The sequence below is a fragment of the Lasioglossum baleicum genome, chromosome 7, assembly GCF_051020765.1.
Source record: "Lasioglossum baleicum chromosome 7, iyLasBale1, whole genome shotgun sequence".
NCBI classification, from domain to species: domain Eukaryota; kingdom Metazoa; phylum Arthropoda; class Insecta; order Hymenoptera; family Halictidae; genus Lasioglossum; species Lasioglossum baleicum.
This window is the reverse complement of record NC_134935.1, coordinates 1,394,115-1,419,506: the sequence shown is the minus strand read 5'-3', so window position 1 is coordinate 1,419,506 and position 25,392 is coordinate 1,394,115. Positions and strand designations below refer to the sequence as shown.

The 25,392-nt window shown below is 37.1% G+C and overlaps 3 protein-coding genes across 13 annotated transcripts in view; 1 reads left to right on the top strand and 2 right to left on the bottom strand.

Annotated features, from left to right (window-relative positions):
• Positions 1–25,392, top strand: part of LOC143210726 (Y+L amino acid transporter 2-like) — a 694,702-nt gene that overhangs the window by 19,946 nt on the left and 649,364 nt on the right. The window lies entirely within an intron of this gene.
• LOC143210727 (uncharacterized) lies at positions 3,943–5,010 on the bottom strand. Its single transcript, XM_076427863.1, has one exon. It carries the CDS (start codon positions 5,008–5,010, stop codon positions 3,943–3,945), a length of 1,068 nt encoding a protein of 355 aa, XP_076283978.1.
• Positions 11,185–13,745, bottom strand: LOC143210722 (uncharacterized). The gene has a single exon (XM_076427848.1). The coding sequence runs from the start codon at positions 13,310–13,312 to the stop codon at positions 11,405–11,407; it is 1,908 nt and encodes a 635-aa protein (XP_076283963.1). The 5' UTR covers positions 13,313–13,745; the 3' UTR covers positions 11,185–11,404.

Sequence of the window (25,392 nt, the reverse complement as noted above, 5' to 3'; positions counted from 1 at the left end):
TTCGATGTCTTCCCAACCCGACTCGACCATCGGATTAGGGATTGCAATCCCGCGGGGTTGAGAATTTAGTTCTTCAATCTAATATATGTTTAATAAAGAGAAACAAATTTTACTTAATGAGATAATCATCTTTAATCATATAATCATAGTAGTCAAATTTTATTAAGAAAATACAAACAAAATCTGAATCTACATAAATTAAAATAAATCTCTCTCTCTTTGGAAAACAAACTATATAATTGAAATATATACATATACGTTTATACGTGTATATACGTGTATATGTATACATACACAATTACAAATTAAAATTTTTTTTCTATTTTTTATAATCATAGTTATAAATTTTTTATATTTATAAGTATAAAATAAGTAATATATTAAAAAAAAATTTTTAATTATAAAAAATAGAAAAAAATTTTGATTTGTAATACTTTGAAAATGTGCACGTATAAAGCAAAGACTATTTATTGTTGAATCTTCTAGCTTGCTTCTCCAGTCATTGCAAAGATATTTTACAGCGCAAATAGCTCGTTCAGCCTCTACACTTGTCGGTGGGATAGTTAATAAATATTCGTAAACCATACATAAATATTTCCCCTTTTTTTCGTCGCTTTCAAAGGATGTCATCTCCTTCTTTAAAGTTTTGACGATATCTTCTACCAATTCCCTTGACTCAACTTCTTCGATACAATTTTCTTGCAACTGCAATCCTAATTCTTCTTGCAAGGATATGTTGGACTGTTGTCTATCTTCTCATTTATCTTGATCTTGAATATTTTCGTCTTCTTCAAAGCAGTTGAATGCTTCAGCATCATCGCTATTATTCCCACGTGCGTCGATGTCGGTAAGAACTCTTTCTAACAGATTTTTTATTTCTTTGCGAATTACGCTTTTCTTTGGCATTTTGAATGTAGTATCTCTTAAATTGTTACATTCGTGTTTCATATTTACTCGGATTTTGCAAATATGCTAATATTCCACTTAACTCGGTACGACGCGGCGTTGTCGTATCGTATCGTTTTACGGAGTGCTGTGGCTAAATCAGTACTAAGAGGGGGGAGTAGACTGTTTATCTAATTTTTCCAAAATAAATTTAAAAGTTGTTTCTGCGGTGATCAGAGTTGAACCTCTTTTACAGATTTCTTCAAGTCCCAGCTTAATTGGTTCCAGACATAACTTCAAGTCATTTATTTTGGACCATTTTTCATCGGTGAAATATATTTCAGATTCGATGTCGATTAAAGCCTTGCATACGCATAATCTTAAGTTGTGAAAACGTTCCACCATACTAAATAAACTATTCCATCGAGTCTTGCAATCTAAAATTAATTCTAGATTTTTCCCAGGTCTTCTTGCACATACTTCTGCAAATAAATGTCATTTTTTGTTGGTGACTTTTCTACATATACATTTTCGGGTTCTCGCACACCGCTAAAGCTAATTCGTTTGAAAATGGTTGGTTTTTAATATAAATGAAGATATATAATAATTCGTTACGTTTGCTAGATGTATTATTCACGTTCTTTCGTTGCGAGAACAATGATGTGATTTTTGATCAGGGAAACACTTGAATATGTATCACTTACACTTACAATTAGCGATGGAATACGAAAATGTATTAAGTGCGATGGATCGAATTGTGAGCATTAAAAATCATTTACAACGAACATTCAGTAACTATTAATTATTCACCCTATTTACCCTTATAGTTTTTTATTCAAGGTTCGATTCCATTCTCTCTTCAACCACAAGATAAAATTCACTCTTTAGGATAAGTAAACGCTCAAGGTGATTTCTACATCTCGATAAAAAAGCAAAATAGAACAAATCTAGTTATTACATTGTCTGCTGCTCTTGACAGCGTACAACTTTCGTTTTAGCCATTTTTTAATATACCAAATAGTGTCCATGTGATTCCGGTGGCATACTTATTGTTAGCTGAATCACCCTGTACAATTCTTTATATATTTCACTATATTTTTCTTGTCGCGTATTAAGTTGTATGTTATCATCGTCGCTCGAATGCCATTACTTTAGGAGGTCTCCATTTTGCCCTGAAAAAGACTCGCATGCACATTCATACGCACACGCCGAGTGCCAATGCGCGTGTCAACTGCAATTATCCTGTTCGTAAGTGTTTATGGCATCACGTACACTTACACTGCGATTATCCTGTTGGTAAATGTCAATGTGAATTGCATGTCTCAAGATTATCCCACTCGTGATTGTTAACTCCAAACTTTGCGAATTGAGCACAAACGGAATCGTGATAAAATTTTCAATTATATCTAATTTATGAAGCGCGTGTATATTAAACTATGTATACATGCAGGGTGGTAATTTGAAAACTTTCCAGCCGAATATCTCGAAAAGTATGAAAGATATTAGAAAAGTGTAAAACACGTGCTTTAAGGATTTCGAGGGGGAAAAAGGGGGGCAGTATCAGTTTTTTATTTTGGTGGCGTTGTCGAGGTCATTTGAAGGTCAACAAAGAAATCTATATTTTTTATTATGGGATCTTATTGTACGTAAAAAGACCAATTTTATTCCAAGTGTTTAACTTGTTCTTACAATTAATGTGAAAAGATTCTCGGGTCAACCAATTTTTAGAATGACATTTTTCTATCTCATTCAATTTGCCTTGTCGCTCTAAGAGTTTTTATACATATATGTAGTTACATCTTAATAGTCAACGATGTAATGTTACATGTCATATATTTCATTGGAAATATAATGATATGGAGTTGTTTCTTATGTATTGGTCCTAGCCTGATAAGACAGAGAGTGTTCCGAATACCGAATCTTCGATATGTACGGAGGAAAAAAGGAGAGTGGTGAGGGATCGAAATAATACTCCGTGTGTCGCTCGTAACGTCTGATGCACGACTGCTTTTATTAAAACAAAAACTGTCCTCGCGTTTTGTCTCGTCGCTTGTCTTTCTTCCGTACGTCGCGTCTTCACGACAACGCTCGCCCGTTGTCGCGAGACGCCTGTGCGTTGTCGCGCGGCGTTTAAATTCTAAAAACGCCACATCCTCCCACCTTGAGTTCTCAACTCAATGTAAACGATCGACTCTTACAATCTAAATGAAATATCGTTATCTAATTATCTACTCTACTTACTTACTTAGGGGTTACCCCTAAAAACTTAGGCCTTTTGACCACGCGTCCGCTCCGAGTCTGTACTCCCCCTTGCGAGTCATTTCCCACACATTCTCCGCTGGTATTAAAATTTTTCGGATTCTCGCTAATTTTCGCATCGATGTCTGTACATTCTTTCCGCTTACAATTTTCACGCAAAAATTCGACTTCGCTCCGGCTGTTATCCGTAACCTCCAGAGGGTAGATGCGTTGAATCGGTCGCCTAACTATGCCATTCTTTGTTTTTAACATTGCGACTCGATTGGTACCGTCCTTACCCGCAATAAGTTTTTCGATTCGCGCTAGAAGCCAGTTGACTCGTTTATTATTGTCATCGCCAATGAGGACTACGTCCCCTTCTTTTACTTCTCGCGAGTCTGTACCGGTCCGTTTCAAAATCAGCTGACTGAGATATTCTTTACGGAATCGATTTCTTAAATGCCCCATTATTTCCTGCTTGCGCTTAAATCTAGCATTTACATCGATTTTATTAATTGCGTCTAGATCTGGGGTCTCTGTCTCTTCAATGTCCCGCAAAAACATCGCGGGCGTGAGCGTCTTCAAATCGCTTGGCTCTTCTGAAATGTACGTCAACGGTCGCGAATTCAGAGTCATTTCACAGTCGCATAAGACAGTACCCATTTCCTCGTAATTGAGGCACGCTTTTCCTAAAACTTTACGCAAAATATTTTTGAGTAAACCAATTAATCGCTCCCACCATCCTCCCCACCAGGCAGCAGTGGGGGGATTGAATCGCCAATCAATCCGCTTAGCCGAGCTGTAACTTGATATGACATCCTAGTTCAATTTTTTAAACGCATCCGCTCCCACGAAATTTGTTCCGTTATCCGTGTAAACAATAGATGGTCTGCCTCTACGTGCGATAAAACGACGCAAACTGTCCAAGAAAGTTTTGGTTGACAGTGATGTCACGAGTTCCAAGTGTACAGCTTGGTATACAGCGCAGGTAAACAAACATATCCACGCCTTCTGCCGTCCACGCAAAAACACTGGTCCCGCGAAATCCATCCTGGTAATTTCAAAAATCGCGGCGTCTCTTACGCGGTGAGCAATCAAAGGAGGCGAATCGGCTTTCATATTTTTCGTACTATATCTTTTACAAACTACGCACTTCGATATAACTGACCGGACAATTCTCCTCATCGATAAGATCCAAAATTTCTCTCTTAGTTTGCACATCACGGTTTGTGCTCCCGCGTGACACATGTTTTCATGTGTTTCGCGGATTAATAGCTCAACGGTTTTGTGCTTATCTAATAGTATCGGACATAAAAATGAAAACCTATCGTTGCGTTCAAAAATCTTTGTTTTTAGTCTTATTAGTCCGTCCGTATGTACAAATGTTTGGATCGTCATTAATTTCGGATCATTTTTCGATAGAAATATCTGTTCTTGTATATACTTCAAATGTTTCAGTTCCGCCTGATACATTTCCTGATACGTTATCCGTGTTCCTATATTGCTGTCTTTTTTCAATTTGAAATTCTTGAACCGTAGCATAATAGCAAGAAATCGAATCATTTTATTGTACGAGGAAAATCTTTCCGCAACGTTAAACTCTGTTTCTCTCCCTGGATTTAACATTGATATTTGAGCCGACTTCTTCAACTCACCATTTACCTCATCTTCATCGACTTTATCAGAGAGACTCGGCCAGTGATCCTGAGCCTCGCGAAGCCAGTTAGGACCCTCCCACCAGCGCGAATCGAACAGCTGTTTCGCTTGACAGCCACGGGACGGAAGATCGGCTGGATTCAGCTCTCCCGGTACATACCTCCACGTCCCGAACGAGGTTAATAGCCTAATTTCGCGTACACGATTCCATACAAAAATGCCCCATTGCATGTCTCGGTTCAGCCAAGCTAGGACTGAGGTCGAATCTGACCAATCGAAAATAGGAACATTTTCGTAATTTAATGCCTTTACAATCGCGTGCGTTTGCCGGCTTCCTATCGATGCTGCTAAAAGTTCCAGCCGTGGTATCGTTGTTTTCTCCGATGCGACTCGCGATTTCGCTGCAATGAACCTCAATTCGACCCCGTTCCCTTTGTCTATTCGTAAAAACGTAACCGTGGCGTAAGCAAGTTTGCTTGCATCGCAAAAGGTATGTATAGTTACATTTCCTGTACCGAATTTTCTAGGAATTTCAATATGTTTCAAATAATGTAACTGATTGTACCATTCCTTAAACTGCTTCTATGTTATCTCATCCACGGGTGCGTCCCAATGCAGTTTAAGTTTATGCAGTCCTTTCAACAATAATTTTGGCAATAAAGTCACTGGAGAAGTAAATCCGATTGGGTCAAATACTTTATGGGTCATTGAAAGAATTAATCTCATCGTAATAAATTCATAATTCCAATCATTACAGTTCAAAACCGCGGGGTTAATTGAGATGGTATCGCGGGCTATATTAAACGAAATTCCAAGAACTAACGTTGTTTCTTTCTCACTGCCATCGCGAGTAAACTCCCACCCTCTTAATTCGAGACCTCCCACAGTCATGATACCTTTGCTTTCCGAAATGAAGGAATCGAGTTCTCTTAATGATTTTACACTCGTACAATTATCCACATAAAATGACCTTGCCAGATTTTCTACCGTTTCTTTTGACCAACGGCTCTGATTTTCTTCGTTGACCGCTCGTAATACGGTTGAAAGATGGTACTCTAGGACTGCTCCTAATAAGAATGGGCTGCATGTAAGGCCGAAAACTACGCGTCTGTGTCGGAAGATTCTAAGCTCGCCGTCTACATACCACAAGAAACGTACAAAATCGCGATCCCTTGGGCTTATTTCAATTTGCAGAAATGCTTTGCGAATGTCTACTATCACGGCGATTTCGTGCTCCCGAAATCTCAACAACGATGTCGGTATTAATTCGATCAGGTTTGGTCCCTTTTCTAGACACTGGTTCAAAGAAGGAAACCCCTTTCCCGCGCGGAAGCGTCAAAAACCGGCCTGATTTTTGTCGTACTCTCTCTTTTTACTACGTGGCGATGAGGCAAATAATGAGCGAAGGAATCGCATTCGTTCTGTGGCACAAGTTCTATAATCCCTTCCTCCTGCCATTCTCTAAATACCGCGTCGTATTCTTTATAAAGATTATCATTTTTTAGCTTTTTTACCGTGCCATCCAACCTCTTTTTAGCGAGATTAAAATTCTGTGATATCGGAGCGTGATCCCCGATCCATGGCAAGCTGACCGTGTAACGATTTTGTTCGTTCAGAGAGATTGTTTTTATGAAATTGTCTTTCACTGTCTGTTCTCTTATCTGCTGATCCTGTTTCTCTATCGGGTCAGTGATACCTAAGGTGTCCAAGTGCCATAGATCGGAGATCTTCCCGTCGATCGCCAGCATCGATAAAACCGCTAACGCGGTATCCTTTTTCTCGTTCGCGGCAGTTTTTCCCGTAACGGTCCACCCCAATCTCGTTTCTAAGATCATGAGACCGTTAGATAATTCGTGCTTATTCCCGGTCATTAATTTTCCCGCGATATCCGCGCCTATGAGAAGATCGACCGGGTCGGTTTTTCCGGAACTCGCGTCTATATCGGTGAGCGTAACGTTGTAGTCTCGCGCTTCACTCAGCCAATTCGCCTTCTTAATGCTAGGGATATTCCTGCAAATGATCGACTTGTCTAACGCTTCGAAATTGCAGGCATATTTTCCGTCGAGACTTTTCGCCCGAACCGTATACATGTCATGCGTCTGACCTCGTGTGCTCACACCGCCGAATAACGAATGTGTAACCTCAATATCTCCGTTCGATTTGTACCCCAAATATTCCGCGACCTCCGTTCGAATATAAGATCTTTGAGAACCCGGATCTATCACCGCTCGCGCAGTTGTTTTCTGCGAATCGGAGTACAAAATGACGCGCAACGTTAACAAATACACGTCGGGGAGGTTACTAATACTCGCGAGGTTGTGTTCTTCGATTTTCTCTTCTACGGCCGTCGACTGTCTTTTGTCGGATGCCCCTCCCTTATTCTCATTACATAGAACCGGACAAAGGAGTATCGAATGTCGCGCGCCGCACCAATTACACGTAATTAACTTCCCGATTTTATAGGGAAGTTATTGTAATGACCCCGAAAATCGAAAATCGATTTTTTAGCAGATCTACACGTTTCAAGGTCATTGCAGACATATTAGACTATTTTCAGCAAAATGTTCGCGCGCGCGCGCGCGCGCGCGTGTGTGTGTGTGTGTGTGTGTGTGTGTGCGCGTGCGTGCGTGCGCGCGCGCGCGCGCGTATGGCCGTTTCTATGTAATCAAATTTTTCGTTAACGTTTTCAGAAAAAGTAACAACGCGATCAGGATGATGAATGATGCAATCGATGTGCCCCGCTGTAACTTAGAGCTGATTAGATTTTGGTCCATTTTGGTCAAGTAGTTTTTTAGTTTTTTTAGTTTTTTTCGAAAGAAGTTCATTCAACAATGCAATTTATACGAGAGAACGGAAAGTTTCCACCGAAGAAACAAACGTATTTACACAAAAAATTTTTTTTCCAATTTTTAAAAAAAAAAATTTTTTTTTGCCTTACGACGAATTTTACGCTTACATTAATCGAAAATTAACCCAATGCAAGAGTGAGTTAATCATCTCTACTGCCGAGAATACATTTTCGAAGAATATCGATGAAAGTACAAAAAAATTTATATTACAATCTTTAAAAACACAATCAGTTCAAAACGAATTATTAACTGAGATTAAATTGAAAATTAATATAAAATATATGATAATTAATAACATTGATGTTGAAAACGGATTGGTTAATGGAGCACACATGCGGAATATTAAAATTTATTACTTTTCAAGAAAATACTAAAATTTCGTCTATATTGTGGTTAGATTTATAATTGGCCAGAGTAGGAGTGAAAGTAAGAACTCGTTATCGTGATTATATGAAAAATGCCAATATTGATCAAAATTTTACACGAATAATAAAAATATCGAATCAAGTAAATATGTCGAGTGAGGAAAAATATCAAATCACACGTAGTCAATTTCCAGTGGTTCCTGCTGAAGCGATTACGATTCATAAAAGTCAGGGACAAACATACGAGAAAGTATGTTTGGATTTTAAAAAATCAGAAAGGCGAACTTTACAAATTTTGTATGTAGCACTGAGCAGAGTTTCAAAATTGAGCGCGATTTATATATTTCCGGACAATTTAAATTAACAGTATCGAAGAAAACCAAGATCAATACTGCAAACCCGGATAATGAGGAGTTGTATCGTTTGCGAAAAACTAATTAAGACAATTTATTTTGCAACATTAGTATGCTATAACAAGGAACCAAGCAAACAACGAGCCTACGATGTTCGTTTAATGCGACGCCATATAGCAAACATTTTGATAAGTAGAAAACTATTGAATTTCCCTGAAAACGTATAATTTTCTTAAAAATTACACTTAATAATGATAATAATATACTGCAACTAACGAATCGGGAAGTTCTTTGTGTGGCTCGAGGAGAGTCACACACCAAATAACATCCGTACCACTACCCCTCTCGTGAGCTCGCAAAGCGAGCATCGTTGCGCAATTGTTTGTAGTCACGCCGAGGGACTCCAGCGCGCGGATATGTGCCGATATTTTGTCGTAGATGCTCGCGAGACACTGACATTCTTTTCTTTATTACTGGCGTTCTGCAATACCAATGAAAGTAATTCCCTAGTATAGTATTCCACCAGTAAATCGTCTCGACCGAATCGATTCTTGAGGCTCGTGAAGGCTTTTTCATAATTCTCCGCCGTCGTCGGGAAACCCCCAACCACGTTTTCCGCCTTCGAGCCCTTTTCCATCGTTTGTTTCAGGTATTGCAGCTTGTCTTCGTTAGAGATATTTCTATCTTCGTGAATTTTTCGGAAGTGCGACCAAAACTGAAGCCATTGACTGACGCTGCCACTGAATTTCGGTATTTCGGTATTTCTAGCGTGGGTCGTTTGAATGGTTTTTCCTGACGGGGCGCGAACTGAATCGGGACGCCGATTTGTTCGTTAGTACGGGGCTCCGGTACTTCTATTTTCAGTTTCGCCATCAAGAAATTAACCTTGTACTGTTCATGCACTTCAAACTCGTTTTCCACTTCTTCTTCCGTCGCTCCCGCCGTGAACAGATAATTCACTACCTTGCTATGCGCACTCTCGAGTTCCGCCATACGCGATTCGAGTAATTGTAACGCGACGAGACGCTCCGCGCGCGTTGCACTCGGGTTGTTACACTTTTCGTGAAAACTGTTCAAGCACTTCGTAAGCAACGAACGCTGCACTGCTCGGGTCTTTTTCGCGGATTCCATCTTACTAATTTACTTTCACACGTATTCCACTCGCCACAATCCTGTCACGGTCGTCAGATGTTCCGAATACCGAATCTTCGATATGTACGGAGGAAAAAAGGAGAGTGGTGAGGGATCGAAATAATACTCCGTGTGTCGCTCGTAACATCTGATGCACGACTGCTTTTATTAAAACAAAAACTGTCCTCGCGTTTTGTCTCGTCGCTTGTCTTTCTTCCGTACGTCGCACAGTGGTTCCAAATCCCCAAAAGCTGGCCAAAACCCCTAAACGTACTTCAATTTTTCCAAAAATTGGTATCCCATGGTTTTCGGATCCGCTGATTACAAATCTGGACTCAAAATTCGAAAAAACAAAATGGCGGATCCAATATGGCGAACGCATACGTTAAAAAATTGTTAGTTCTGTTCAAAAATTAGTATACTATGGTTTTCGGGTCCGCTGAGTACAAATCTGGACTCAAAATTCGAAAAAACAAAATGGCGGATCCAATATGGCGAACGCATACGTTAAAAAATTGTTACTTCTGTTTAAAAATTGGCATTCCGAGGTGTATCGTACGTATTGCGACCACAAAGCACAAGAAGATGCTCGGAAACTCATTTGAGTTGCATACGATAATGCATCATTTCAAAAATTTGCCCGAATATCTGCTGTCTTTCTTCGCTTTGATCTTTCGCTGGAGGTTTCAAATTCTAAAGAAGGACGGCCAATGATGTTCGCATGATTGTCGCTGTCTGCAGGTATACAGAATGCAACAGATACATTAAGCCACGTAGCAAACTTTCTAAAAAAGAAATCTTCCGTTCTCTTTACACTTTGCCATTTTGTCTTAATTTTAGAAATTAAAATCCCTAATGCGGTCTTTGTTTCATGATTTACATCAATTAATTTCCCGTGCTGTTCGCATATCTGATTCTGAAGGTGTTCAGATGTTATACACTGAGAAAAAAATCCTGTCGAAACAAAAAAAATATATGTTGATTCAATAAGATGTACTATTGAATAGTGCCAATATCATATGAACTTATTTTAATATTTAATACTATTGAATTCAATAGCAAAACTCACTTCCGCCAATCATATAAACCAATAGTTTGACCATCAATGTTTTCAACAAGATAAGATATGGCCTCAAACCAATTGCAGTATTGACTGGTGAATAATATTTTGCATTTCTTTCTAACCTATTTATTATTAATCCATCATTTTATGAAGTTAAACGAACATAATGTGTAATAAAGATAACTTCGCTGTATGTTCTATGCAAATACTCAAACGATTACGTAAATCGATGTATGTATTAAAATATAAAAAGAAATTTTTGAATAACATATACATTTATTTGGTCCAAGTAAACGTTTTATCGATTCAGCAAGAGTCAATAAGCTATGTTATAGTCTGAACTAAACATGCTATTGAATAAATCGGAAAAGCTATTCAGTAAAAAAAAAATACCGACAAATAAATAAATATGATATTGATTTAATTGAAAATGTAATCGATTCAACTAAAAAATTTTGTTTAATAAATTAACAAAGCAACTGATGGAATAAAAATCGTATTAAATAAATAGAAAAAAATATCACACGAACTAAAAATGATATTTCATTGTTAACTGATCATAATAAACTATAATCAAGTATAGTCACGTCAATTGTACGTTTATTCACCCAGAGTATATAGTTCATGAATGGAACAGCGTTCACGATTCATGTAACCAAATTTGGATTTGTATTGATAATTGTTAGGGCTGTAAGAATAAATATACAGTTGACGAGATGTTGTGTTCTTGTTGCATAAATGGGAATGCATTTCAAAGTGGGTTCTTTTTTCAAAACAAAAGATATTAATTTCAATGAATTTTATTTTTAACAATACAAGAGAGTTATACATATCCATACATTTACAAGTTTTATGCGTATTAATTTAAGGTATCTTTGGAATGTACGTATCACCCGCAGCGACGACATGAATATTAAGTGGAGAGAAATCAATTATTTGTGTTTGAAGAATAAAGCCCCAAGAATCTGATGATGAAATTAAATATGCGTAATAATGATCGACAAATGTTATAATCTTTAAAATCTTGAAAACGAAGTAAACTTTACGATAAGAATCAGTCAAAATATATTTTATTTGGCCAACACGGTCACTTTCATTTATTTTAATTACCATATGTGGTTTATATTTTGTACCGTTAATTTGTGCCCAAGACACAGCCTTTAAGCTTGTAACTAACTCTGTAGGTATGACTGATTTAAAATCATCATAATCTTTTACATTTTTTAATATATCGCACATAGTAGGCCCTACATCAAGACGCTGACAGAAACCTTTGCGAGAAATAAATCTGTAATTAAGAAGTAATTGCTGCTTAATCGCTAATGTATATGATGGGTTACATCGAGATGTTATAACTTTAGCAGTTGCTTTCAATTCTTTATGTTTTGCTTCGAATCGGGCACTTGACATATACTTTATAGGACCTGTGGTTCGCATAATGCGCGGATAATGTAGTAATATATGATGCTTGAATTTTAATTGTTCCTGAAATACTTGACAATAGAGTTTGTGGTGTTCCGTTATTAATTTAGTCAACGTGTCAATGTTTTTTTCATTTACTTTGCGACACATGACAATTGAAACTATTTTGCGAAGAAATATATAAATTTCCCACACTTCATGTTTTTTTGGGACCAGGTCGCCAATCAGTAAACCAAAATAATAAAACAAACATGCCATCTCAGATGCTGAACAAATTATGTATCCCTTTTTTAAAGAATCTGCCGATATAAGAGTTGGAGTATTTTGAGATTCTTGGGATCCATAATCAAAGAAACGAATTCGATGATTTAATATTTCGAGTGAAAATATTTTTTCATCGACAATAAACCTTTTCAATATTTTTCCAATTTCATAGCGGCAAATTCCTTCAAAAATGTCGTGCATTAGGTCAACTGAAATATTTATTACAGCGTGGAAATTTTTGATCGAATTAAAAGTACACTCTTCGTAAACGCCTTTATCGAGGTTTTTTGCATTTCTTTCGTAATTTTCAATTGTTCGTATTAATTGAACATCTTCAACGACTTGTGATCGTTGCATCTTTTTATCAGCTTCGCAAATTCGACACGAAAAATTGCAGTTAAAGCTCTTGCTGAAGCCGAGGATCGTATTAAGACCCAAATTGTCACCAAGAATATGCAATAAAACAAAATTAATTTTCTTTTTCGTGTTTTTTATAGAAATTGTAATACCAGTCGTTTCGAGTTCTTTCAATTGTTCCACAATATTAAAGAATATTGACTTATTCTCACACTGTTTATGGTCTTCAGAATTATGCAATTGTACAAGAAATATATTCTCAAGCTGACTGGCGTATTGCTCAGGAATACAGCCAATAGTGCAATACACCACGCCAAGTTTATGCAATCCTCGATGGGTTCCCAGTGGGTTGTTTATTTCTAAGTCATCAAAATACAGTATTAACGGTAAAACGACGTTATCGTATTGTTGCTCGATCGACTGCCACAATTCACCTTGCAAGTATGAAGTAAACGATTTTGTGCGTTTTGCATTTTCCACGTAAGATATAAAACAATCATAAACCCCCGGTAGCTCTAAAATATTTTGCAATATGGTTTTCAGTGGTATAACACTGATGTTTAGATATTTAGTACACATCTGACGTTTATTATTTACTCGTCTCGAAGCTAATGTCATATTAATTGGAACATTTATCGGTTCGACGTAGGAACCAATTTGTTTAAAATATTGTAAAGTTCTATACTCGGTCGAAAACTCTTTGAAAGCTTGTTCAACGACATGAAACATGGATAGTAAATCTTCGTCTGTAGACGATGACGTGGCCTGATATTTTTCTCGAAGATCGGTTACAAATTTGAAAAGTTCGGTTACCGATTTAATATTTTCGTCAGCAAATAAACGTGTCAAAGAAAGATTTGAGTATAGATTTGCTACGTATGAACCAATTGCTGCACTTACACGATCTGCGAATTCGGGGACTGTATTTGACTGTATTTGATCACTGTCATTGTGTGAACTGTAACAGTTTGATGTTGATTCTGTAAGAATCGCTACTGAGTAACAGTCTTTTTCATTCTCCGATATCGCATCATTATTCTGTGCAACAATGTCGGTACAGTTATCCACGCTATGCACCCTTACCAAGTGTTTAAAAAAACTATATATGTCAGTGAATTTTCGAGAGCAAAATTTTTGATGACACACAAATGTAGATATTGATTTTGAAAAATGTTTTACTTTGCAATGTCTTTTTAAAGACTGCAAATTTGATACTGATTCAATGCAAAAGGGACAGTAATACATGTTGATGTAATTTATAGCACGCCTCGAACCAAAAATCAGGATATTTCTATGTACGAATATTGCGCGTCTTGGGGAAAAAAATTCTCTTTCGGAACAATCACTTAAAAATAACAGTGCAGAATTGACAGAAATACGTAAGAAATTACTCGTACTTCATTACGAAATGCAAATTAGAATATCATCGAGCACAAAAATATATTTAAGAAAAAAAATCAATATTTTATTATTTCAAATTAGAACGTGAGTAAGCTATGAAAAACTTCGCAAGAAGGCGAATTGAAAAAATTGATAAACTATTTTCCTAGTAAGGATATTGCGTATTTGGTCCAAATAAACAAATTTTTTTATCAGTTAAAAAATGTAAACAAAAAATAGAGAATTTTATCGAAAACCACGCAAGACTCAAATGTCGCATGAATCACTACTACATGTATTTCATTAACAAAATCAGAATATTTTGTGAACAAATATATAGAAAAGAAAATAATCATGAGAGTTTATACAATAGAAATTAAAGGATAATATAAAAATACACAAATTTTGTGCGGGTAAAAATCTTTGAAGAAAAATCATAAAATTAGCTTGCAAAATATCTTCGATCCGAGTAACATGTGAATTGAAAAAGACCATACTCTCTTTTGAAAGGCTATTCGTGTTTTTTCACGCAACTTCTTCAACGTCGCGAAGGGCCGTTAATTCCCTGTTCGTGATGAGAACCGACAACACCACACAGACCCACCCAGTGCTTAACACGCACCCAATGTTTCTAAAAAGGAGGTTTCCGTTAAGAAATTAACATTTGTGCAAATTTTCAATGTCATATTCGTAATCAGCACGTGAAAATACGTAAGAATCTAGAGTATAATTTAGAAACAGTGGGTGCGTGTTAAGCACTGGGTGGGTGTGTGTGTGGTGTCGTCGTAATATAATATGTACTCATTCTTCATCATCATATGATTTAAAAAGTTCACGCGGTATATCGGATCGTCCGACGATCGTAGTGATATATCTGTAGAAACAGTTGACGAGCGGTCGCATCATGCTGAAGCATACGCACAGCACGGGCGTGCACGTATAGGCAAAATTAAATGTAGTAGTAGCTGCAGTTTTTCACAAATCTCTCAAAAACTAATGCTGAGCGGCGGTTACATGTATAGGAAAAAGTTGTTCAGAATGTTGAGTTTTACAACATATTTAAATTTTATCAAAATCGGTGAGGTGGGACTCTTTATGCACAATTACCGAAGAAAGATAAACCAAAGTACCTAAGTGTTTAAGGTACCTTTTATATTTTATTTGAAATATATAATAGTTGTATTTCTGATCTAGGTGCACGGTAGTGCACCAGCCAAGTTCTTGCACTACCACCTTTTACACGAAACAATTTAGCCGTTTTTTAGAGGCTTATAACTCGGCACTGGAGGCAGATGCAGAGATGTAATTTCGTACAGTTGTTAAATGCTATCGTGTCTCAATCAGGCTTGCCATATTCCGCGCGGTACCAGGCCCCACCTCGCCACGCTACTACGCTGAGCCCGCCCCACTCTTCCCACTAACACTGACGCGTACCGTTAACTTAGCTTGCTCCACGCGGTACGCGTCAGTGTAGTGGGAAGAGTGGGGCGAGCTCAGCGTAGTAGCCTGGTGAGGGGCGCAGCGGTAAGGGGCCTGGCACGCGCGGAATATGGCAAGTCTGGTCTCAATATTGACAAAACATTAATCTTCCAACATTAGTAGGTTCCGAGATATAGGACCTCAAAAATCGTTAAATTTGTCACTGACCGACCGACCGACCGACCGACTGACTGACAGATCATCAAAACCTTTTGGGTACTTCCCATTGACCTACAAGCTTGAAATTTGGGACACAGGTCTACGATAACAAACCATCGAAGGAATAATTGTCAAAGTTTGAAATTTTACTCCTTAAAGGGGTGGTATTGAAAAAAACATTACGAAATAGGTACGTAGGATAGAACATATAGAAAATGGCTATATCTCGGGAACGGTGCGTCCTACCGCAAAAATAACGAAATTTTCAAAAGGCTTAACCAAAAGCATATAGGGTATGCCCAACCGCATGACGTATGTAGCCTTTTGTTTTTTTTTTTAATTAAAAAATGGCTGCATCTCGGGAACGGTGCGTCCTATCGCAAAAATAACGAAATTTTCAAAAGACCATACGCGAGACATATAGGGTATGCCCAACCACATGACGTATGTGGTCTTTTGATTTTTCGAAAAAAAGAAAAAAAATAAAAATTAAAAAATGGCTGTATCTTGGAAACGGTGCATCCTACCGCAAAAATAACGAAATTTTCATAAGGCTTAACCCAAAGCATATAGGGTATACCCAACCACATGACGTATGTGGTCTTTTCATTTTTCGAAAAAAAAACAAAAAATTGAAAATTAAAAAATGGCTGTATCTTGGGAACGGTGCGTCCTATCGCAAAAATAACGAAATGTTCGAAAGACCATACGCGGTGCATATCGGGTATGCCCAACCACATGACGTATGTGATCTTTTGATTTTTCGAAAAAAAATAATAAAAATAAAAAAATGGCTGTATCTCGGGAACGGTGCGTCCTACCACAAAAATAACGAAATTTTCAAAAGGCTTAACCTGAAGCATGTCAGGGATAAGAGTAATGATAACCATAAACTTGATAACTGATGAAATTTCAACAAAAAGTGATGAAATCCTAACAAAAACATTCTGTAAACAGGAGCCAAGTTCTTATGGCCGTAAAAAGTTGTGAGATCAAACAAAATACGGCCAAGTTGGTTAGCTTAGAAATACCTCTTGCAATACTGAAAACGCGTTTGTAAAAATTAGTTTAAAGAATTACATGGAGGGCTAAATTATTCAAACTTGGCCGCTACCTGACACCTTTTATGGTCATTGGTTTAAAAAGTAACGGCCAAGTTTGAATAATTTAGCCCTCCATGTAACTCTTTAAAAATTAAATAACGTTCTCTTAAACTAATTTTTACAAACGCTTTTTTCAGTATTGCAAGAGGTATTTCTAAGCTAACGAACTTGGCCGTATTTTGTTTGAGCTCACAGCTTTTTACGGCCATAAGAACTTGGCTCCTGTTTACAGAATGTTATTCTTGGGATTTCACTTTCGAGATACATATGTATTGCCGTTTAAAGTTTTGGTCACTAATGCTTTGCCATAGGATATCGGTTCAATTGCATTATGTTTTTAAGCCTTCCGAATTTATTTTCATGACTTTATTTCTGATGAAGACATAAATCCTATACTATAAATTTCAATTAATGCATAAACTGAAATTTTTTGAAATTGTGACATGCGGCGTTTTTCCTGGCAACCAGAGATTTCAACTAGGCGTTGGGACTCTGTAACCTCGACAAAGCCCCGAGTTATCGTCGCAAGCAAGCGAAACGGGATTTACAACCCCGCGAAATTCAATATTCAAACAAACAAGATGAAAATGGTGCTGGATTTAAAAACATTGAGAGAGGAAAAATCACTTGTACACCAAGCCACTAGGCTCCTTGTTTCATTTAATTGTGATGCGAAACTATGCAGTGGCCGAAATAATGATAGGTTTACTTGAACTTGTTGACATAATGTTGTGTTTAATGCAATATTATTGATTTTACTTATTATTAGTTATTCATCCTAATATAATTAACAAAATATACAGCTCAATTGAATAATACAATGTTAATTAATGTCAATTACCAATTTTCTATTACAACGCTTGAAATTTAGTTGCGAAATAAACATAAGTTTTTTCATTATGTATTTTTACATAAAAAATTAAAAATAAAATAAACATAATTCAGTACTTAGTTGAACCTCCTTTGTGCTTTATAACTTGAAATATTCTGCGTGGAAATGATTCAATTAATTTTTGTTTTTAATTTAATTTCAGACCACGCCTCTCTAATCCCATTTTTCAATTCTGAAACAGTGCTGTACTGTTTCCCATTGTCGTATACCTTTCGTGCTAATATTCCCCGAAGATTTTCAATCGGATTCAAGGGAGTCTCTTCCAACAGACGACGCGACGCGACGCGACGCTCGCACGTGAACACTCGCACACCACTAGGATACTCTCACACACCGCTAGACCACGTACAATGGGTGTACACTGTACACAAAGTGTTCATACACCTTTTTAAAAACTAATAACTTTTTTATAATTGTACCAACCGACCTGATTTTTTAATAATCAATTAGAAGCATTGGCTTATGAAATGACATGCAAAAAAGATTTTCCAAGAATTATAATTTACAAGGTTACATGCAAAAATAAGGAAGGCATTTTTTAAAACTTTTTTGTTTGGGCCCTTAATGAAAATTTAAAATATATGTTTTCTAGATCTATGTTAGCTATACACATGCCGAAAATTTCATCGAAATCGGTTGGCGCAGGAAAAAACGACACGCATCGAAAGATGTACGATTTTGTGGATTTTAAGCAGAAACTGATCAAGCGTCGTGTAAAACTACGATTTTCATAATTTTTAATCGCTTGTAGCTCCTGTGTATGTTAATCGATTTCGATAAAATTTTAAGCATGTGAGTAACTAACATAGATCTACAAAACATATCTTTTGAATTTTCTTTAAGGGCCCTAATAAAAAGTTAAAAAAATGACTTTTCTATTTTTGCATGTAACCTTGTAAATTATAATTTCTTGGAAAATCTTTTTTGCATATCATTTCATAAACCAATGCTTCTAATTGATTATAAAAAATCAGGTCGTTTGGTACAATTATAAAAAAGTTATTCTGTTTTAAAGGGCGTTCGAATACTTTCGTTACCCAGTGTATGTATGTCGAAAAGTTAGTAGTTCAGGAGATTTTCAATTTAAATAGCTCTAAAATACCATTACTGTCGTACTAAGACGCGTGTTACACTAGTAAATAAACGCTAATGTCCATAGCATAAAACGACCATAGCTTCTCAACTATTGATCCTAAAGGTTCGAAACTTCGATCTGCATCCGCGCCGGGTACAAATCTACTGAATCACATACCAAATATATCATAATTCGTAGGAGAAAGGCACAAATTTTGTGTCCGGTAAAGTAAAGACCCCAGCCAAAACTACAAACTAATAATATAAACTATAGTAAACTTCAAAACTCATATGTGAATTATAATGAACTTATGAACCCTAAATAACTCGACAACTAACTGAATATACAGCGTGTTCATTTGAAAACTTTCCAGCCGAATATCTCGAAAAGTCTGAAAGATATTAAAAAAGTGTAAAACAAGAGGATTTCGATGGAGAAAGAACGGGGGCAGTATCAGTTTTTTATATGGGTGGTATTGGAATATAGTGGGAAGTTGAAATCAACTAAAACGCAGTTTAACCTTTCAAATTTACTTTATTTGAATGGAGACAGAAAGAACGTCTTTCCTTGAAGAGGATCTGCAGTGAACTAACTAAAACTGACCTGAACGATATGTACTTGACTCTCGAAAAAGGAAACGGGGTCCTATATAGCATATCTACGGGCCTCTGTTTTATTTTAGTGGCCTTCGTGCGTCAAGGGTTTTTCCAGGCAAGACCCTTCTGCGACACATCTGGCAGCCACTATACTACCCTCTTTTACTACAATTACATTTTAGAAAGTCGAGGCAATTTTGAAATTGTCGGTATATCCAACAGGTGGCGTATTCAAGGTGATTTGAAGGTCAACTTTGTTTTTTCAAATGGAAACCTGCGGATAAAAAAGTGCGCGGATAAAAAGAAGTATCCTACGAAAATTGCTGGTCTTTTTACGTACAATAAGATCCCATAATAGAAAATATAGGTTTCTTTGTTTTTTGAAAAAACAAAGTTGACCTCCAAATGACCTTGAAAACGCCACCCAAATAAAACACTGATACTGCCCCCCTCTTTCCCCCTCGAAGTCCTCAGACACGCGCCCGCGTGTTTTACACTTTTTTAATATCTTCAATACTTTTCGAAATATTCGGCTGGAAAGTTTTCAAATGAACACCCTGTAGAATAGTTTAGAACAGTGGTGAGCAACCCTCGGCGTATTGTGGGCCAAAAGTGGAAACAAAAGACTACGCGCGGGCCGCAACCGGCAACGAACGCAATATTAAATACTTTGTTGCGTCGCCAGCACCAATTTCAGTCTGTGTTTACGCTACGGTCTCCTAATGCCTCTTTAACGAATTTATTAGTTTGCGGGAAGTATTTGTTATATCATACATAGATTTAGGCCGTCCACACACGGGTCGATCGTCGATTCGGTCGACGCGATTCCAGTCGCATGTGATTCCCCCCTCCACGTGACTTCCAATGCAAATGAATGGAGAGCCACACACGGGTCGATTCGTAGTCGACTGAAATCGGCTCGACTGAAATCGCGTCCGTCGCATGAACCATCCACACACGGGTCGATCGTCGATTCGGTCGACGTTATTCCAGTCGCATGCGATTCCCCCTCCACGTGATTTCCAATGAAAATAAATGAAGAGCAGCACATTGAAATCGCCGCGATTCTAATCGCGTGCGATCGGCAGCGAAGTTGGAAAATCGCGTGGATCGTACGATTCGCGCGACTCATGGAGGTTAGTTTGTGCAGTTCATGTAATTTAAATGATTTGGCCCTTATTTTTTGTAGTTTGAGTGCATTGCACTTTTCGATGTGGTCTATGTATTTAGGTTACATAGGTTATTATTTATTTATTATCTTTTTTTATGTTTTTACGCATACTAATAACATTAAGGTAAGCTTTTTATTTACATAGTTGAATATAATCATATAGGTTTATGAAAAACAAAAACAATCGCGGCGATTTCAATGTGCGGCTCTTCATTTATTTTCATTGGAAATCACGTGGAGGGGGAATCGCATGCGACTGTTCATGCGACGGACGCGATTTCAGTCGAACCGATTTCAGTCGACCACGAATCGACCAGTGTGTGGCTCTCCATTCATTTGCATTGGAAGTCACGTGCAGGGGAATCGCATGCGACTGGAATCGCGTCGACCAAATCGACGATCGACCCGTGTGTGGACGAAATCGCGTCCGCCGCATGAATCGTACATGACGAGCAAGACGTACGAACTTCACGACGCGATTACAATCGACCCGTGTGTGGACGGCCTTACAATAAAATGTTTGTTTTATTCGATCTATTATTTTTTATTATGAGATAATAAATACAAACACAATAATACATAGGTACATATTATATATATATATATATATATATATATATATATATATATATCTTTACATATAGTTTTACTAAATATATGAAACTAAATAAATTTTGAAACTCAATGCGATACTTGACTTTCTTTCTCATTAACAAGCTTGGCAATATGTATTGGGTGTGATATTTGAGACCGCTACTCTAATACAGTTTTTCAGTCGTTCGTCATCCAATCGATTACGATGGTCACTTTTTGTAATTTTCATTTTCGAAAATAGCTGCTCACACGTATAAGTACTGCCAAATAAGCTCATTATTTGCTTGGCGTGGGTAGCTAGTAATGGAAATTTAGTAGCTGGAAAGCAAAGCTTATAAAACTCACTAACAAGGAGAACCCCCGCTCTGTCCCTCACGGATTTTGTTCAGACTCTACAGAGTTATAGATCTCGTTCTCCTGATTACGAAAATACCCCATTATAGGCGCAGACGCTCAATAGTTTTCGAGATATTTGCAATTAAAGTTTCATAACAGTAAAATATCAGTTTTGTTCAGATTTTTACCAAGCAGTGGTGTGGTGTAACAGCAGCGAGCTGAACTGTTACGCCGCAGGCCCGGGTTCGAAACCTTTCGAGGTAGATTATTTTTAATTGTTTTTTTTCATGGAAAATGCATTTTCAATGTTAAACAAGTTTTAAATAAAATATTTTTATTCGCTAAAGGACTAATTGAAAATGATACTTATTATTTTATAGAAGAAACACTAGATCTATTACTACATATTTACATATACAAAAGATAATAATTATAAAACAATAATAATAATAATAATAAATAATACATAATACACAAACAACAAATATAAGAACAACACATACAAAACACAAAATGGAATAAATATGAAAAATACAAAACACAAAATGCTACGACTATAAGAAGAAACTGACTGACGAACGAAATATGCATTTGGAATTTGAAAGATGCAAGAGGCAGAGCTAGTATCAAATCTCACGATAACGTCAACAGTTTACCGAAAGTTCTAAAGAGCGCAAGCCCCATAGCTCGTTGCCAGATCGTAGCCAATAGATCTCTACACCGAAATATTCGTCGACTAACATTACTGTCTTTTAAAATAAATACCATTGTTGCACATAACAAAAATTATAAGTATTTGATTTCTATATTTACTCTACGTAACGTATATTGTTTATATTATACAAGCTACAGGAAGCGTGATGGCAAGCCACATTAACCGCTCTGATTACTATTCATTGCATTTATTCTATTTTGTATTTGTATTCATATTTATATTTGTTGTTTCTGTGTGTTATGTATTATTTTAATATTATTATTGTTTTATAATTATTATCTTTTGTATATGTAGTAATAGATCTGGTGTTTCTTCTATAAAATGATAAGTATCATTTTCAATTAGTCCTTTAGCGAATAAAAATATTTTATTTAAAATTTGTTTAACATTGAAAATGCATTTTCCATGAAAAAAAAACAATAAAAAATAATTTACCACGAATGGATTCGAACCCGGGCTTGCGGGGTAACAGTTCAGCTCGCTGCTGTTACGCCATACCATTGCTTGGTAAAAATCTGAACTAAACTGTATATATTTTACGGTTATGAAACTTTAATTGCAAATATCTCGAAAACTATTGAGCGTCTGCGCCTATAATGGGGTATTTTCGTAATCAGGGGAACGAGATCTGTAACTCTGTAAAGTCTGAACAAAATCCGTGAGGGACAGAGCGGGGGTTCTCCTTGTAAGACTAACATTCTGAAATTTAGTTTTTAATTCTGTGTCGTTTTGTAAATCAATTACTTCCATTTGAAATACTTCAGGAATCCTTTCAGCATCTATATTAAAGGGTGAGGAAAAAATATCAAACTTTGTTTGGTTTTCGCGAAAGTTTGTAAACCGTGAACTGAATTCTTTTTGTAAGTTATGTATCTCCATCGCATATTTCTTCGTATTTGATGAATTTTCTTTTCTCAGAATTGTAAAATGAGCCGTACTATTTGAATCTAATTGCCGTTCCCAAATTTTTAGTTTTTGTTCAAAGGCTTATCAAACATTTCAGTGATAAGTTTGTTTTTGCCTTGAAGATTTATGTTTAATGTATTCAAGTGTTGCGTAATATCAACGCAAAATGCAAAATCACACATCCAGTCTTTGTCATCAAATTGTGAAAACGAGTTGTTTTTCATCTCTAAGAACAGTTTAATTTTGTTTCTAAGCTCATATACACGCATTGTACCATGACTTAACCACCGAACTTCGGTGTTAAAAAGAATATCACCATATTCGCTTTCCATATCCTTCAAAAGTTCTTTAAAGTACTTTAAACTCACGATGGTTTAGTCCTCGAGATCTAATAAAATTTACAATTTTAATAATAGGTGTGTTACGAGCCAGGGCCGCGAGTAGCACGAGTGGCCGGCGAAGGGTTATAAACCCAGGAATATGGTATCAATTTGTTAGTTGAGGTACGCGGACGAACCCAATGCGAAATTGGGGAGCGCTAGGAATGTAGACAGTGAGGACGAACCTGACACGAAGTCAGGGGCCTCTAGGAATGGAATCAGACGCAGACGAACCTGATGCGAAATCAGGGAGCTGCTGGGAAGGTGAAACTTCGTGAACGAACCCAATGCGAAATTGGGGAGTCACTAAGAAATGACGCGCAGACGAACCCGATGCGAAACCGGGGAGCTGCTAGGAGGTTGTAGAACAGCGCGGACGAACCCAATGCGAAATTGGGGAGCCGCTGGGAGGTTGGATAAAAGCACAGACGAACCTGATGCGAAATCAGGGACCCGCTAGGATGGTATAGTTTTCGTGGACGAACCCAATGCGAAATCGGGGAGCCACTAGGTAGGAAAAATCTCTATTTGGATAATTGGTAAGGGGCGAACGAACCTGATGCGAAATCAGGGAGTCGCTAGGATAGTTAGTAGGCCTCGTAACTAATATAATCTAATTGATACAACCCGAGCGGTAAGGTTGTATCGTGTGGGAACGTTCAATTACTATGTAAGGATTTTGGACGATAATTATAGGTTCAATGAATTTGCTCTAATTACCAATAACACAAATATATTCTACTTATAAAATTCTGTAGTACAAGTGTATGTGTCGCGATTGGAAATGAGAGTAAAAGATATAAAATGTGCAAGAAAGAATTTATCTAAACTACGGTGCTCGGTTTTCACGCACTGGCAATGCGGTGGACTCGGAAACAACTTCAACACTGACCAATAGACTATAAACCGAACAAACGGAATCTATAATATTAGACTTTGATCCGAAAGGTACTTTAGCCCGATCTCTTTAGAAGTTAACTTTCCGAAATGCAGCACGACGTACTAACCCGCGAGAGTGAGAATCTAAGGGTTTATATACCCCTACAATGAATGGAATACTTTGTTCATTATCTAATCACGCTTAGAGATTAGGGCTTAGGGCCAGACTCTCATTTTTGTCACTTCTAACGAGATCGGAGCCAGATCTCGGTCCTAAATCAAAGGGTTCGAAAGGTTATCTAGGACGCTTCCCGCCAGAGTGATCTGGAAGAGATTCCTGTGAGAAAACGAACGGAATATATTCTCTATCCGTAACAGGTGGAACAACATTAGACATTTTTAGAACTTTAGCACTCAAATTTTCTTGATGTAAAATGCAGTGAGAAACAAATATTTCACGTCCTGTTAAACTTTTAATATATCTTTCGATAACAATCCCGATAAACCAACATTCATACTGGACATGGCTCGAGCTCCATCTGTACTTATTCCAACAATCTTTTCCATTGGGATGTTTAATACATTCAGAATAGTTTTTAATTTTCTGTACATATCGTCTTCGGTAGTTGTTCCTGAAATAGGAACAAGATGCAAATTCTTCCATTACATTGAAACCAGAATCAGTCCCTCTTAAAAATACGGCAAGTTGTGCGGTATCATTATTGTCACAACTTTCATCCACAGCTAGAGAAATCCATTCTAACTTGGAAATATGTTCCCGCAAACTTTCCTCAATATTTTCTGAAAGTCCGACAATTCTCCTTGCGACTGTAAATCGTGACAAACTAATTTTGGAAATTATATCCTTTTGATTGGGAAAGGCCGCATCTGCTATCACCAATAAACATTCTTTCACCATTTCTCCGTCATAAAAGGGTCTCATCTTTTTTGCCAAAATTTGCCTAACAAGGTAACTTGCACGAATTGCCGCCTTTGCGGTGGATGCAGTACTTTCAAGTACATTTGGCGGTTTTAAATTTCTTCAATTGATCCGCCATGTCCTTACGTAATTGTCGTTGCAAATTATTAAATTTTGAAGAGTGTTGTGTTTACTGTCTTAATGTCTCTTAATATTATATTTTTT